The sequence below is a fragment of the Acromyrmex echinatior genome, chromosome 1 (genome assembly GCF_024713525.1).
Source record: "Acromyrmex echinatior isolate Ae372 chromosome 1, ASM2471352v2, whole genome shotgun sequence".
Taxonomy (NCBI): Eukaryota; Metazoa; Arthropoda; class Insecta; order Hymenoptera; family Formicidae; genus Acromyrmex; species Acromyrmex echinatior.
Window position 1 is genome coordinate 5,477,353 of NC_141852.1, and position 14,860 is coordinate 5,492,212.

The window sequence follows — 14,860 nt, forward strand, 5'->3', positions numbered from 1 at the left end:
TTCAAACATCGAAGATAAGATTGTAAGAAATGTCCGCGTGGACATTGGATTGAATTAAATCATCCGACGATATTATCGGCGCGCCTGAACTACTCGCAGTTCTTTCTTGGGGAAAGTTTGCGCGAGGAGACTTGTCATGTCGTCATGGCTGATATCCAGGATTGTGCCTTGACTCGAGAGAATTCCGCCGTAGACTGGGATCAGCACAGCGGCAGTATTCCGCTAAGTTATGGCCTCGGTTATAGCCGCCGTTCGAACTACAAATTCTCTCGCAGTGGTGTATATATATATATATATATATATATACATAGTAGGATTTGTACTTACCTAGTACGGAAACTACCTACAACTTAGCAGAATGCCAGCGTGCAGAAAGGCTCGTTGCCGTGCGGGACAAATACGCGGTTACCGCAGAGATATTGCGCCTTAGGGCCCAACATACTCCGAAGAAAATAGCCTAATGATCGTATTGTGGCTGCCAGCTTGTCACAAAGCATCTTCAGCGCTTCGTCGTCTGTGAATTTATTTGTCGTCTTTTGCCCGTTAGAATCCATTTGCTTAAAAAAAAGAAAAATGTAATCAAAAGATGCGTTTATGATTACGCTGATTTACGACGTCTCGCTAAAATAATTTCAGTACGATGAGATGTTGGCTACAAAAATTTAGTTAGATCTAAAAAACAAGATTGATATAAATTAAATTTTCTAGAAATTTGTTATAAAAATTTAGAAATATATATTTAATGAATATAAAAATGTAATAATAGTGGAAAAAGTAGTAATGAGAGCTTTCTCTCTCTCTCTCTCTCTCTCTCTCTCTCTCTGCTCACGTAAACCCCACTTAAAATTCTACAATTAATATCATCTTTTGCAAACAGTTTTCAATTTGTTTAGATAAGTATTGAAAATATAAGTATTGAAGTTGTAAAATAATTGCCGCTATGATTGACACAATTTTTATTGATAATTGATGTTCTATACTCGAATTATACTCTATTTTTTATATTCGAAATGTAATATCGAAATTTTTCCATATGAATGTCAATGTCAAGTTTAATGCGGTTTAAAGTTCGTAAGTAACAAATTTATATTCTAACTTAATTCTTAAGATGTTATTCTTTTATTTTGAGTAGATAAAAAAGCTTGAATAACATATTTTTGCATATTTTCGCTGAAACATATAATAACTTACTTAATTAAATGTAAATTTTATCAATGTTGCTACATTTTTAATTAAAAACATTCCAGAGCGTTATTTTTTATTAAAAATCTTTATGATTATCACTTTAAAATAATTTTAAGAAGATCTTAAACGTATCTATGAAGCGGAAAAAATGCTCATTTATACGAGGATAGAATCAATGCAAGGCTCTCTCTAGAAGAACATATTTATGAAAAGAAACTACTGAATCTGATAATATCTTGCTATATTCAGAATTTTCTACGAATTCAGCTATTTAGACTTCATCGTGAAAAATCCAAGTAGTTCTGAAGAAACCGAATTCTGTAAAAATAAAGAAGAAGAGACCCACTTTACCATCGCACTTTATCACATGTCTCTTTTCATTTAATTGTTCCTATTTCATGAATTGTTTTAATCAAATCAATTTCGCGTTTTATATTAAACTTTACGTTACACTTTTTCTTGAATAGGATCTGATTGAAGGGAACATAAATAGACGTGTGTGACATGTTTTTTTTTTCGATTTTAATTGTCGTAACCCTGCCAAATACAATAATAATAATAGCAATAGAGTAGTAATTATAATAAGAATCGTAATAATGATAATGATAATAAGTATTATCTAAAATATGTAACCAACGCGTTTCGATAGTGTGATTACCGTGACAGATGCGTGGCTGTACCACACATAGAACCAAACATCGGTGTACCATGTGTACGTACATCGCACGTTGCTGCAACTTGATCAAATGGTGATATATTTATTTCAATAAATCACGTCAGCCACGACCGCACCACCCGGATCTTACGATATAAGATTTACTTCCATAGTAGGAATCGCAAGTTAATTATAATCAATATGCGCGCACAACGGCCGTATTCTCGGCCGAATATATACTTTTAGGACTTTCTCGTACAAAAACGTCACCGGCATTTACGATAATGTCGTATATAAATATATAATATATATATAATTTTTCGTGCGTAATATATATTTCACTATTCATCTTTCCGCGGAATACAATAATTATACATTCTCCATTTCCTTTCGCTGCAATAAATAAATTATCCAAATCAAGGACATATATCGCGCGATATCAATAACAGTAATATGATTACAACCACATTTACAATATATCTATATATTTATCTCTCTCTATATATATATTTATATATATAAATTTCTTTTCATTTAACTAACGAACTCTTCTGTGCGCAGTATAGAGACCATCTTCAAGCGCCGCGTGGTATAATAGAAAATACCAAGTTAGCATATAATACCTTTGTTTATACAATGGTTCATAATATATTATTATTGATCTACGTTTCTACGCAACATATACAATTATGCTTAAAAGATAATAGTTAGTGGCGCGCAAGTATTTCGCCCTTCTTCCAAATTTTAGCGACCCGCATCTTTTACCATAAAAAATGAGAATAATATTTACTAAATAGAAATATATATATATATATTATTTGCTGAAGACAAATATCGATAAGATTTGAAAAAAAAATTAGAAATTTTAGTTATCGGCCATGGCTTGCGTTGCAAAGAAAAAATTCTATAATACTTTATTATAGGAATTATTTATTATAGGAATTATTGCAGTATACATGTTTATCGGCATATATACTTATTCCGAACACGAAGCCGTGCTAAAATTTACAATTCGGGCTATGCTGCGCATACCGCAGTGTATAAATCCGTGCGAGATCCGAGAGAGAATTACTGGCCCCCATTGATTATATTAGTTAGATAGAATCACGCTATTCTAATCCGCCAATCTGTCGATTCGACGATGATCAAGCGAAGAACTTTACATATTATGTACACAATAATTATTCTTCCTTTAAGTGCTACTTTAAGATCTAGTAGTTCCGTTTGTCAAATTTCTGTTTGTGAAAGTCCGTGTCGAAACCTATAGACAGCGATGTCTTTCGCGTTGTAATCTGTTATAGAGATTATCATACGGCGCTCATATTTCATTCTTAGTACTTTCTGTAATATGAAAATAAAGAATATCTCTTGGTCGCCCATCGAGACACATACTGCGGCATTCTGGTATCTAACAATAAGAGAGAAAGAAAGTCATAGAGAAAGGCGAAAGCAAAAGTTCCCGCTTGAAAATGGATATATAAACGATATCTTATGATGAAGTACGCTCACTAGTTAAAGAAATTATGCGATCTCGTTGATGTGAATTAATGGATACAATAAGCGTCAAGAATAGATGCGATTAATTATTATATTCCTTCCAACTTCATATTTTTGAGTTATGAATTATTATAAATTATCAAACATTGGTCTTGTACCATTTATTTCACGCATGTATTATATTCAATTATGCTCACATTTGTGGATACGAAAGCACCATAAAATATCATGCACACCGTAAATAGTAATTGAAAAGAAACATGCAGCGCTAATATTTGTTAAAAAAAATAAATAAAAAAGAAGAGAAAGAAAATAATGATTTCAAATGATTTATGCACATATGCAAATTCCAGAGAGAGAGAGGCAAAAATAATACTAATAATATATTGTAGAAAGATATATCAACTATCCGCGAAGTGACCTGAAGCATGTTGTTATTTCATATTTAGCACTTTTAGCCGTTCTTCATTGAATATGAATAACATATGACGTCAAGAAATAATACTGAAAAATGTATTATGAAACCTCAAAACTGATAAAACAGTGACTTAAAACTGTGACAGTGATCCCTTTCTAAAATAATGATGTTGGACCATCTAAACTTCTAAAGAAATTTTTAACTTTCTCTTGGACCGGTCTATCTTCCCGAGAAAATGCTTGGAATGCGATATCTCATGTAGATAATACGTTTCTTCTTGAAATATCGATCACTCTTCAGTTCTTCGTGCTACTGGTTCTTTTGAAATAAATCTGAATTTCAGTTAAGAATGATCGAGCTCTATAAGAACATTCTCGCGATATCACTCAACATTACAGAGAGAGAGAGAAATATCGTCGAAGCATAGTAGCGCTGCTTCTTCCGGAATTATTGTTAAGATCGTGATCGACGGGATTCCTTTTCGCGCGTGTCGTGTATGCAAATCGCTAGATATTTGTTTTATTCATTTTTAGAGCCAGACTCGCCGAGGTGTGCCAAATATAAATAACCTGCGTCCACGACTTAGCAACTCGCAGTGACTTAGAGTCCACGACTGCGTAATCCCGATTAGTTAGCTGTCAGTTGATCATCTGTTAAGGCACTTGAAATGCTAATTTTCCTGGGCGGGGCCCTTCAAAGAAAATTCAGATATGAAGCTCGTTTACCTACTTCCTTATCCATTCACGGTTCGCCTTCTACGGAGAATTGAATAGTCGTGCATTAACATGAGAAATAAGCGCTGATATATATATATATATATATATATATATATATATATATATATATATACATACATATAATATATATATATATATAAAGAGAGAGAGACAGAGAGAAATAGAAAAGGAGGGATACTCGAATATGCGTAAAACACTGAATTTCTTGAAGCTACACGCACTTTTCGATATAGGAACGTGTGTGCTCGGGGAATGTAAATCCTCTAGTCCTTATTATTTTTTTCGGAATATCGAAATCCCTAAAGATTTGTAGAAAATTTCGCGCAAAAAATTTGAATGAATTCTCGTGCTAATTGCAGGAATGTTCAATGATTCGTTTCTATATTTTCTTAAAAGGACGGCATTTAATGCACGTAACAGCTACCTATTTCATGCATTTCGAGCATTTCTTAAGCCTATAGCAATAACGATCGATGCCACGTGCCGCATGCAAATATAAAAATTTTCTAGCCGAACGTGAGCAAGTGAGCAAATATTTTACGAAAACGTACACACCTATTGAATAAACTTTTTTTTAAACGTTGAATGTATAAGTAATTTTCTATATATGTATATATATTTATAACTATATATATTTCTCTAACCATTTATAAACAAAATCACGTTTTCTGAATCTTGAAAGACATTTATTATTATGCACAAAGAATCTAAAAAAGAAAAATTTAATGCTCAAAATAAAAAAACAATTAAATAAAGTTTCTTAATTAGCTCTTATCTAAGAAATTAAATTGGATATAATATTATGTAAACATAAACAAGAATATTATAAAACTGATAATCGGATGAGATAACTTCAACAAAGATAACTTAAAAGATGATAACGAAAGGTTACAAAAACAATTATTCAAGTTCGGGATAGTTTAAATTAAAAGGCCCAATCTTTAGTTAATTTTCCTTAATATCGCAAAAGGGATTTGGATATTCCGTTAATACGAGTATTCAGACCGCAATCTGAAATCTAAATTTGAATGAAAGGCATACAAAAGACAAGGTGACGACATGCGTCAGCACAAATATATGAGCGAAAGTAAAAGACAATGTCGTTATGACATCAATATTTACATCAATAACATTTTCGTTATTCATGGGACTTTTTTTGACGACTGTTTTAGAGATAATTTTCCCAAAGACAAACAATTAGTACGATCAAAATAGTATCTTGAATATTTTCTTCATTATCGAATTTCATGATAATAACAATGTACGAAAATAATTCGTATACATATTATGAAAACGTGACTATTGTCAGTTCGCCTATAAAGATTCTGCAGCTCAGCAGCCTGCATAGTAAATTATGCAAAAAAGCAATAGAATGTTAGACTATTATTTTATCCGTCTTATCAACTCATGCGATATGTTAAAGAGTGTGTGAAATATTGAATATTTCAAAATTTTAGCATGCAATGAGATCTACACAGAAATGTGTGAGGATGCATAAGTAATTATATTCTAAATTGTAAAAGTTATATGAAAGAAGAAATAATACATTCGATTATATCAATGATCATATAACAATATAGGTATATATGAACGATCAACATTTCGATTGAAATTAAAAAAAGAAAAAAAGTTTGTCACTCTTTCCGCCAGGAATATCAGATATGTCAATATGTACCAATCTGCCGAACCTCATAGTGCTGCTCGATTCGACATTCAATAGATAACTAAAAATTTCGTTAAAAATTCCATATCGTTACGAGTATGATATCTCATTCCTCATTCGCTTGATATAGTTTTCATTCCCGGATTCAATATCTGGTATCCCGAAAACTTCGTGCATATTTAACAGAGCTTCATGTGAGGTGACATCCGATTAGTAACTTCTCTTCTGCAGGGAAGATATCATAAAGCGCCCCGAACTGGTCCTCCAGGCGAGGATTCGTAGGATCGGATTATGAAAGGTGTACAAGCACGAAGATTCGCGTGACTTAAGGCACTAACAGTAATACTTAAGGCCTAACGCAGCGTCCCTCTTCCTTAACATTAGAAGGCACTATCCCCTATCAGAGTACAACACGTAACAAATGTTAATTTATCGACCCTCGCATTAATCTTACACGCGGTTTTCTCTCTAATGATATAAACTGGCTCTAGGATATACTGGCATCTTGTTCCGTTGTCTCAACTGGCTTCATGATAGGTGTCCCAACTAACTTCAGCCGCGCTCATGCAGCGGCGTAAACGTGGTTTAAAGAAACAGGCTAATGCTACATCTGCCACCTACGCAGTGTATGTCGCGTTCCGCAAAGTTTCTAGAGATTATGTATACAATGTATTACGCTATCAAGCGAGCGCATTGAGATTTTCCTGTCCATTAACGTCCAATTGTTTGACACGCGGAATTAGCGATTTCTGGTGATATCTTCAGATTTCGATATAATCATCAACAGCCAATCCATCTTTACGTTCGAAACTAAATAAACATACACTGTTTACATCACATTATGCAATTAATTCTATTAATGTTTTTGTACTCTTAATATTAAATCAAAACTACAAAAACTGTACAAAGTGACAACAAGTTTAGACACAAAATTGGATGTTTATCAAATCATTACCCAGGTAGCAAACGCCATTTGTCACTGTTTTGACATTAAAGACGTCATTTTAACATCAAAATGATGATAAATAACGTCAGCATGGGTTAAATTATACAACATATATTTAAAAAAAAAACAAACTCTAAAATTAAGTATAGTTAGTTCTAACATATAGTTAGAATACCAAAAAGATTCTACAATAAACGATTTTCACTGATTGATGAACTAAAGACTGCTTTATGGCTGTCTAGAAGAATTTATTTGTGAAAAGAAACGCAGCTTATATGATACGTTTCCAAAACGCTGTAACACTAACATCAAAGGTAAGATGGCCATTTTAAATGTTCATTGTTATTTTTGGCATTTAAGATATAACTAACATTCCATAGTTTGATTTTATAAATATACATTACTAATTTGGTAAATACAAAACTTTGTGATTAAACATTGCTATCTCCCTACACAAACTAATTTCTATCAAAATCTACTAATTAATCCAATAGTAACTAAATAATCTAGTAATTAAATAATCTTTAAAATGTAAAGTCTAAATTGCTCTTTTGACTTAGTAATCTTGAAATCGCCAATTCAAAGTATCAAGGCATCCTGATACTTATAATCATCATTTATAAATAGAAAATCGTAAAGAACGATATAAATATACATGAACAGTGAATCGTTCTTTCGATAATCAACACAAGATGTTTGAGCATATATTTCGACGCCCAAATAGATATTTATTGAGCTGCTGAGTCTTCAGGATGCCTACGTAAGATGCGGAGTAACACTGTCACTATTTAGTGTTTGCGTGAAACCTACATTTCATTCAAGATTGAAAATCTCAAGGCGCCATAGAAAAGAATAATTTACTCGATTATGCTTGTTCTTCTTCGTAAAGCATTATTTACGATATCTCGTGATTGCACCTTCTATTTTGGCACTTTACACGCGGAATTCAAATTTAACGAATTACGATCGAAGAAGGCTCTTCCTTTCTGTGATTAAAAAGAGATTTTGGAAAGCATTATACATATAAAGCCATCAGTGATATTGCTTGTTACGTAATACTGGCTTCTGGTATGCCGACGTTTATATATCACGCTTCATTACTACGTAATAAAACGTTAATGATTGTCCGTCTCTAAACGCGAAATTCTTTGTGCATAATCGAAAAATTGCTCTATCAATGCTTTACGTAGTGTCTACGATCACGATTGTAGTTTATTTAACTGAGCATGCTAAGTCCCAAGCTCCGTCACCGGAGTTCGATATATTCTTTAACTTACACGCTAACCATTTATTTACTTTAATTTAATTAATTAATTAATTATTATACTGGCTCTCTTCTTCACGATACATACAATATATGGTGCTCTAGACTAGTTGAGCTGGCCTTAATTAAATATGTGTGTGTGTGTGTGTGTGTGTGTGTGTATGTGTGTATATACATATATATATATACATATATATATATATATATATATATATATATATATATATATATATAAAGAAAACAAACTGAAAAATCGAACGAGTAAAAATTGGCTAGAAACACAGAAGAGAACAGATATATGTAACGATATGTCTCATCGTGCCAAATCTGTAGGTGATCTCGATCGCACAAGCGGATCATTTCTCTCTCATAATCGTGAAACATGCCTTTGTTAAAGCCCGAATAAAACGATTATCTTCCCTCGCGATTATTCGACACTCGTAATTCCGACATCGGCTAAATTGTCGCAACTGTGGCCATTCTTTTCCGCAGAGATCCCGTTGGAAAGGCTTGCGAGAGACAGCACCGAGAGAATCAGCCGACCAAAATTGATCGGCGCCGCGATTACTTAGCTCGCGGTTAAGCGCTAAATCTAATAAACGCGATTTGTTTGCTTCGTCGATTTATTTTCTCTTTTTCCTAGTTGCTGCCTGCCCGTCCGGCCGGTCCGACCTAAAGTTCGAAACGGGCCGACACATGGTATGGCTCTTCAGGTCCCAAATGTAAGAAATATCGTCGTTTCTCGTCTAGGATTGCTCAGGATCACTAGCCGATTACCGAGGACCGTTCTCCAGCTTTCCTCTATTTCCTTCCGCAGATCGGCGTGCGCTTTCTCTCACATCGATGCTCTAGGCGGTCCTCACCATCAGTGCCTCTTCATGTGGAGCGACAAGTGGTCGCTTCGCGAAAACGATCGCTGACAGAGATGGCACTTGAACGGCTTTTGGCCCGTGTGTTTGCGATAGTGCCGCGTCAGCTCGTCCGATCGTGCGAATTTCCACGTGCAGCCTTCCCACGTGCACTGATATGGCTTCTCGCCTGTAACAGATAAATAATACTATGAGAATATCTTGATATAACGTAGACTGTCGACATTAACAGACATGTTAATATCTTTACTATTTAAAGAAAAAAATTACGTTTCTCGAAGCTGAATTGATTAAAAAATTTGTCAATCACACCGGAATATTAACGTAGACATTTGTTATCCGTGTATACTTAGCATAACCAAAATCCATCATATCTTTAAGCATTTTACGACAACATAAATTTCATGTTTTCATATTTACATTTTCTGTTTTAGAAATACGTATACCATAAATTTTATATTCATTTAAATGAATTTTGCATGTGCTGCATACTGTTAACATAAATAATATTGCAAGACTTATATCCTAATCTGCATTTATATCGCGTGAAGAAAGTTAAACATTAAAGATAGAGGTTAGATATACGTTTCTATTGTATAAAAATAGATTTGTATTAAACTATAAAATGTATTAAATAATCATCGAAATGTTATGTATCGATGTATAATCAATAATAAGACATTATAATATAGTTATTTGCCTTGAAACATTCTATATTTTTATTCATTACATCTGCTTTAAATCAAGATGAGATAACTATTTATAATCCACTTCAATTCAAGGAAAATGGAAATTTTAATTTGATAATGATTCCTTTTATCAATAAAATAATACGCTTGTATCGTATTTATCATATTGATAATCCATATATCGTGATCAACGAACAGTATAAAATCTCTCATCGTATTCAACTTGCCTCAGTGACAAAATTATACTGGAATCAAATTTTTCGTAATACAACGAAAGTATTAGGCAACAGAGTAAAATGTCACATAAATACACCATCTTAGCATTGATGATCGTGATGATCACATTGGTCGTTTCAATTCAAGGAGAATTAGGTAAATCTTTATTTCTTTTTTATAAATTATTTTTCTGATAACTCTTTAATGACATCTAATACAGCAGTGAAAATAATGTCAAAATATCTGTCATTCACAGATGCACCATTGCCCCAATGTGTTGCCGGTTTTTCCTATTATAATGGATGCAATAGCTGTTTGTGTGATTTAACTGAAGCTAACTGGTATTGCACTACTAGATGGTGTGGTGGCGTCCGTCTCATTAAACCTCCGTGTTTATGTGAATAAACTAAATATCCAGAGATTCCAGGACTTATGTAAATAAGAATACTTTGCTTCAATATAGAGAGACGTAATTGTTACACTGATGTGGCTATGTTAAAGTTTAACGTTTCAATCCCTCTATCGATAAGCCTCAATGTAACCTAAATTTCCCAATAATAAAAAAAGATAAATATATAAATTTGTTTTTCATTCACCATAAAAATGTTATACGTGCACACATACACACACACACACACACACACACACACACACACACACACACACACACACGCGCGCGCGCGCGCGCGTATTTCGATTTTTATACGTATTATATTGTTCAGAAATTAGTCATTTCTCTGAGATATCATATATTTTTATCTATTACACTAATTTTGGATCGATAAGTAAAGTTGTTTGCATTGAAAATAGTAATCTTGATTCCATCAGTATAATAACGACATTTTTTATCAATAAAATAGCTTGTTATAAAATATAATATCAGGTATTATCATATCGTTAATTATGATAATGATCACAATACGCAAATCATACTATGCAATACATATTTATAAAGCTATTGTCCAGTCAAGAAACTTACATTAATCCTTGCATTGTATACAAAGTGCAAAAACAATTATTAAAATATCATACAAATTCACTCTTTTGATGTTGATAAAAAAAATTTTTTTAGTTCTACAAGCAATTTGTTTACTTGAATCTATTAAAAAAAAACAAATTACTTAGAGTAAACAAATTTTTTTTAGTGATTCTATCTTCTATCTATAGTCTGTAAATAAGAAAATAAGAATTAAATATTCGAAAACATTACGAATGACATATACTGATTCATTTTATTTTAACCGCGTGCAATATATAACAAATTCGAATACCTTCGAGATTCCACGAAAACTATATCAGTTCAATACGCGTTTGAACGGTTAGATGCTAATGAAGCATTTATATATACGTGCGATAATCTGATGCGTCATCCTTTATGTATACATTGTTTCCAAACTCTGTTTGAACGAGCGTTTAACTTTTCAAGCGTGTCTTATAACCACTCGGCGCAGACCAGTCTATCCGTGAGAAAAAAAGATAGCATGAACCATAAAAAGCAAACACAGTCTAGATGTCAAAAGCCACTTGATGCTATAAATGCTTCGAAACATTTTTTGATTGGTCAATTAGTAAAATTCTTTCTTCCTATTGATCAATCAAACGCTTCGAAACATTTGTAGCTCCAAGTAACCGTAGTCACGCACAAAATATATAAACGAGGGATTCTTATATAAAGATCTCGTCGTACCAAGCTCTGTCAAAAAGAAGTCGACGTTCGAAGTGTTTGAATCATATGAAGTGCTAAAACCATGACATCCAAATATCAGATATTTGTGATACTTATAATCATTAGCATCGTCGGTTTGATTTCAACTACGCAAGTAACGTTTCTTATGTTTACAAATATGATAAATATTATTAATCAATTATTTAAGTTATGCTCAAGCGAGATATATAGTTAGGGGAATTAATAATTTTATTTCATCATTTTCATCATTTAGTTTATATAGCGCCGGAACGAAAATGTATACCAGGAAAACAATACTTTGATGGGTGCAACACTTGCTTCTGCACCTCCAAAAGCACTATTGTCAGTACCAAAAAACTTTGCGGGAAGTTTATAGACTTCCATAATATGGCCTCCAAAATGGAACTGCTTCCTCCACCTTCTGATTTCTAGCAATAATTTTTGTAATCTTATAAGCTGTATATTTTGAATTTGTTTAACATTCAATTTAAAGATCTAAACTGCATATTATAACATTTAAAGAATTGCAATTTAAAGAAAGTGAAAATTATTAAATGATGTTTTGAAATTAAATTAAGAGATATTCATTAATAAACAGTAAAAACGATATAAAAATATAAATAAGCTCTAATTAGTATCCTAAAAAACTTTAAAAAATTCATAAAATAAACTTGGCTAAAATAAAAAATATAAGTATGTATATTATATTTGTGTAATTTTTATAAATAATATAATTCGTTCAGCTATGAATAAAATGCAATGTATACTTTAAGGATATTCATTTTAATTACAAAATGTAAAAGTTATAAGCAATCAAATTATTTGGGGATACCAAGTGTTCCTGCAATGGCGTTTAAGAATTAAAAATTAATTTACTGTTTTTAATTCTCTTCGATATTCGCTCTGATACCTTAACTAATATTTGCGGGTTCAGTTACTTTAAATTAATGTAACTTTGTTTAAATTTTTGTCATTTTTGTCATTTTAAAAGTCAAAACCTGAGGAATAAGATTATGTAATTTAAAATCATGTAAAATTGTAAAAATGATTAATAAACAATTTTTCATAACGTAGTTGAAGAAAATGTTCATTGGATCCACGAATACCAGATCAGAGTTACTTATATTAAAGTCATTTCGATTCTATATTCGCTATGCCGTGAATATGCTATGCTGTGAAAAACGATTAGACATCGTGTGATCCACGGAAGAAATAAGAAGAAACAAAATCGAAAGACGGAGTGAGGAATTGCTCCAGATATATTGTATTACGGCTCGGTCGTAAGACGATGACGTAATCGCCATCAAGTTCATCCGCTTCGTGCAACACGAGACGAAGACGGACTGGCGAATCGAATGTTACGATCAGGCGGCTGGTTCGCGATCTCATTAAATCTGCAGCCGGTTGAACTCGGATAATAGCCCAGTCGGTTCAGCGACGAAGGCGACGACGTGCTCGTCTTTCTTCAGGTCTGATCTCAGGAAAACATCGCGATTTGATCGATATATCTGCGCGTCTGTCCGCGAATCTCCGCGCGGTGAGACTCGAGCGGGTAGTCTCAGCTAGCTGCAGGGTCGTAAGTCACAGGGTCAAGACAAGGAGTGTTATTATCGCGAGGATCGATCGGGCGAGGAGAGAAGCGGGATCGATGCTTAACCCTTAATTTGGTATTTGCCCTTGTAAATGGCCAGTGTTAAGACTCGGTCGGAACAATTATCGCGTCATGGGGCGTGAGCTCCAAGTCGCGATTCTCCGACTGCGAAACGAGGCAAAATTAACGCACATTTATTATTACGTATTAGGGACGATTAATCTTTATAAATCGGACGTTTTAATTATTGCAGTACACGAAGAGGGAAATGATCGCCCGTGAGATCGTTTTAACGAGAAATTGTGCTTTCGGTATCTTCACGATGACTTCGTAGATGGAGCAGCTCGATATGCAGCAAAGAATTCATTTTTTGTCTACAAAAAAGCGCGTTCTATCTTTCAACGCGATTTATTCCATTGTACTAAAATAATAGAGTAACACGCACATCGCGTATCTCGCGGAAAATGGATTGTTGTCGTTTACAGCTGTTCGCATTGTCCGTAACAATCGTAGTACCGTGGTTAGACGCAGAAAGAAAACTAGTCATTCTAGAATATTAACGTCATCTTTCTGACATCGCGAGTCTAATTACCGAATGGTAATTAACGAGGCAAGCCTGAAAGTCAGAGTAATTAGAGACGCGCGACCCAAGGGAATGGCAAGCTGTTTTCCCTGATCTCTCGATTTGCGTCGATTGGAAAGGATCGAGTTTTAGCGAGGCGCGTGGATAGTGGTCTCTCTCTTTCTATCTCTTCACGATAGATCTAAATCGGCCGTCTTAAATGTCTCGACGCCCATCGGGCGAATATTATTCCGCAACGTGCCGAGGATACGCGAAACGACTAATGACGTTGTGAAGGAAGGTGCCCGTGCGCTCACGGTTGTTACGTAATCTTGAGTAATTAGTCCATTTACGAGCCGTGTGCACGTAATATCGGCCGATGGGCAACGGACAAGGGTCGCATTAGTTCTCCCATTATTAATGCATTTCGATCGCATTTTTCCGCACGGTTTCGCGCATTTATTGCGCTGTAGATTATAACGCGGTACCAACCTTCGCGTCCTTCCTTTCTTCTTATACGTTACTTAATCATGAGATTAGTCGTAGCACTACTCTTACAGCGAATATGCACCAAGGGAGAATGAGTAAAAAAAAAACGAAGGAAAGATTATTTAAGGAATAAGGAACATACGATGAAAAGTACGATTATGTTATCTAAAAATTTAAATTTCTGCTCTCTAAAACTTTTAGATTAAATCTCACTATAAAAAGTAAAATCTCATTCTTAAAAATTGAGTCACTCATTTTCAAGATTGGATCATTTTCATTTTCTTTAGAATTGAATTCCACTTCAAAGAATTTAGAGAATAAATGCAAATCTGAAAATAATTTTAATGAATCATCAAAATAATTACAGAACGCTTAAGTGCTGCAAAAAAATT

General features: G+C 33.7%; 1 protein-coding gene and 1 long non-coding RNA gene across 2 annotated transcripts in view; one reads left to right on the plus strand and one right to left on the minus strand.

Moving 5' to 3' along the window:
* Positions 1-4,762: 4,762 nt before the first annotated feature.
* Positions 4,763-14,860, minus strand: part of LOC105149261 (uncharacterized) — a 433,940-nt gene continuing 423,842 nt past the window's right edge. The window contains exon 7 of the mRNA XM_087409169.1: positions 4,763-9,403. Within this exon, the coding sequence (XP_087265295.1) occupies positions 9,231-9,403 (173 nt within the window). The 3' untranslated portion in view covers positions 4,763-9,230. The remainder of the gene's footprint in view (positions 9,404-14,860) is intronic.
* LOC105149254 (uncharacterized) lies at positions 9,350-10,719 on the plus strand. The gene is made up of 2 exons (XR_015546075.1): positions 9,350-10,295; positions 10,396-10,719. It is a non-coding gene; the product is annotated as an uncharacterized LOC105149254 (long non-coding RNA).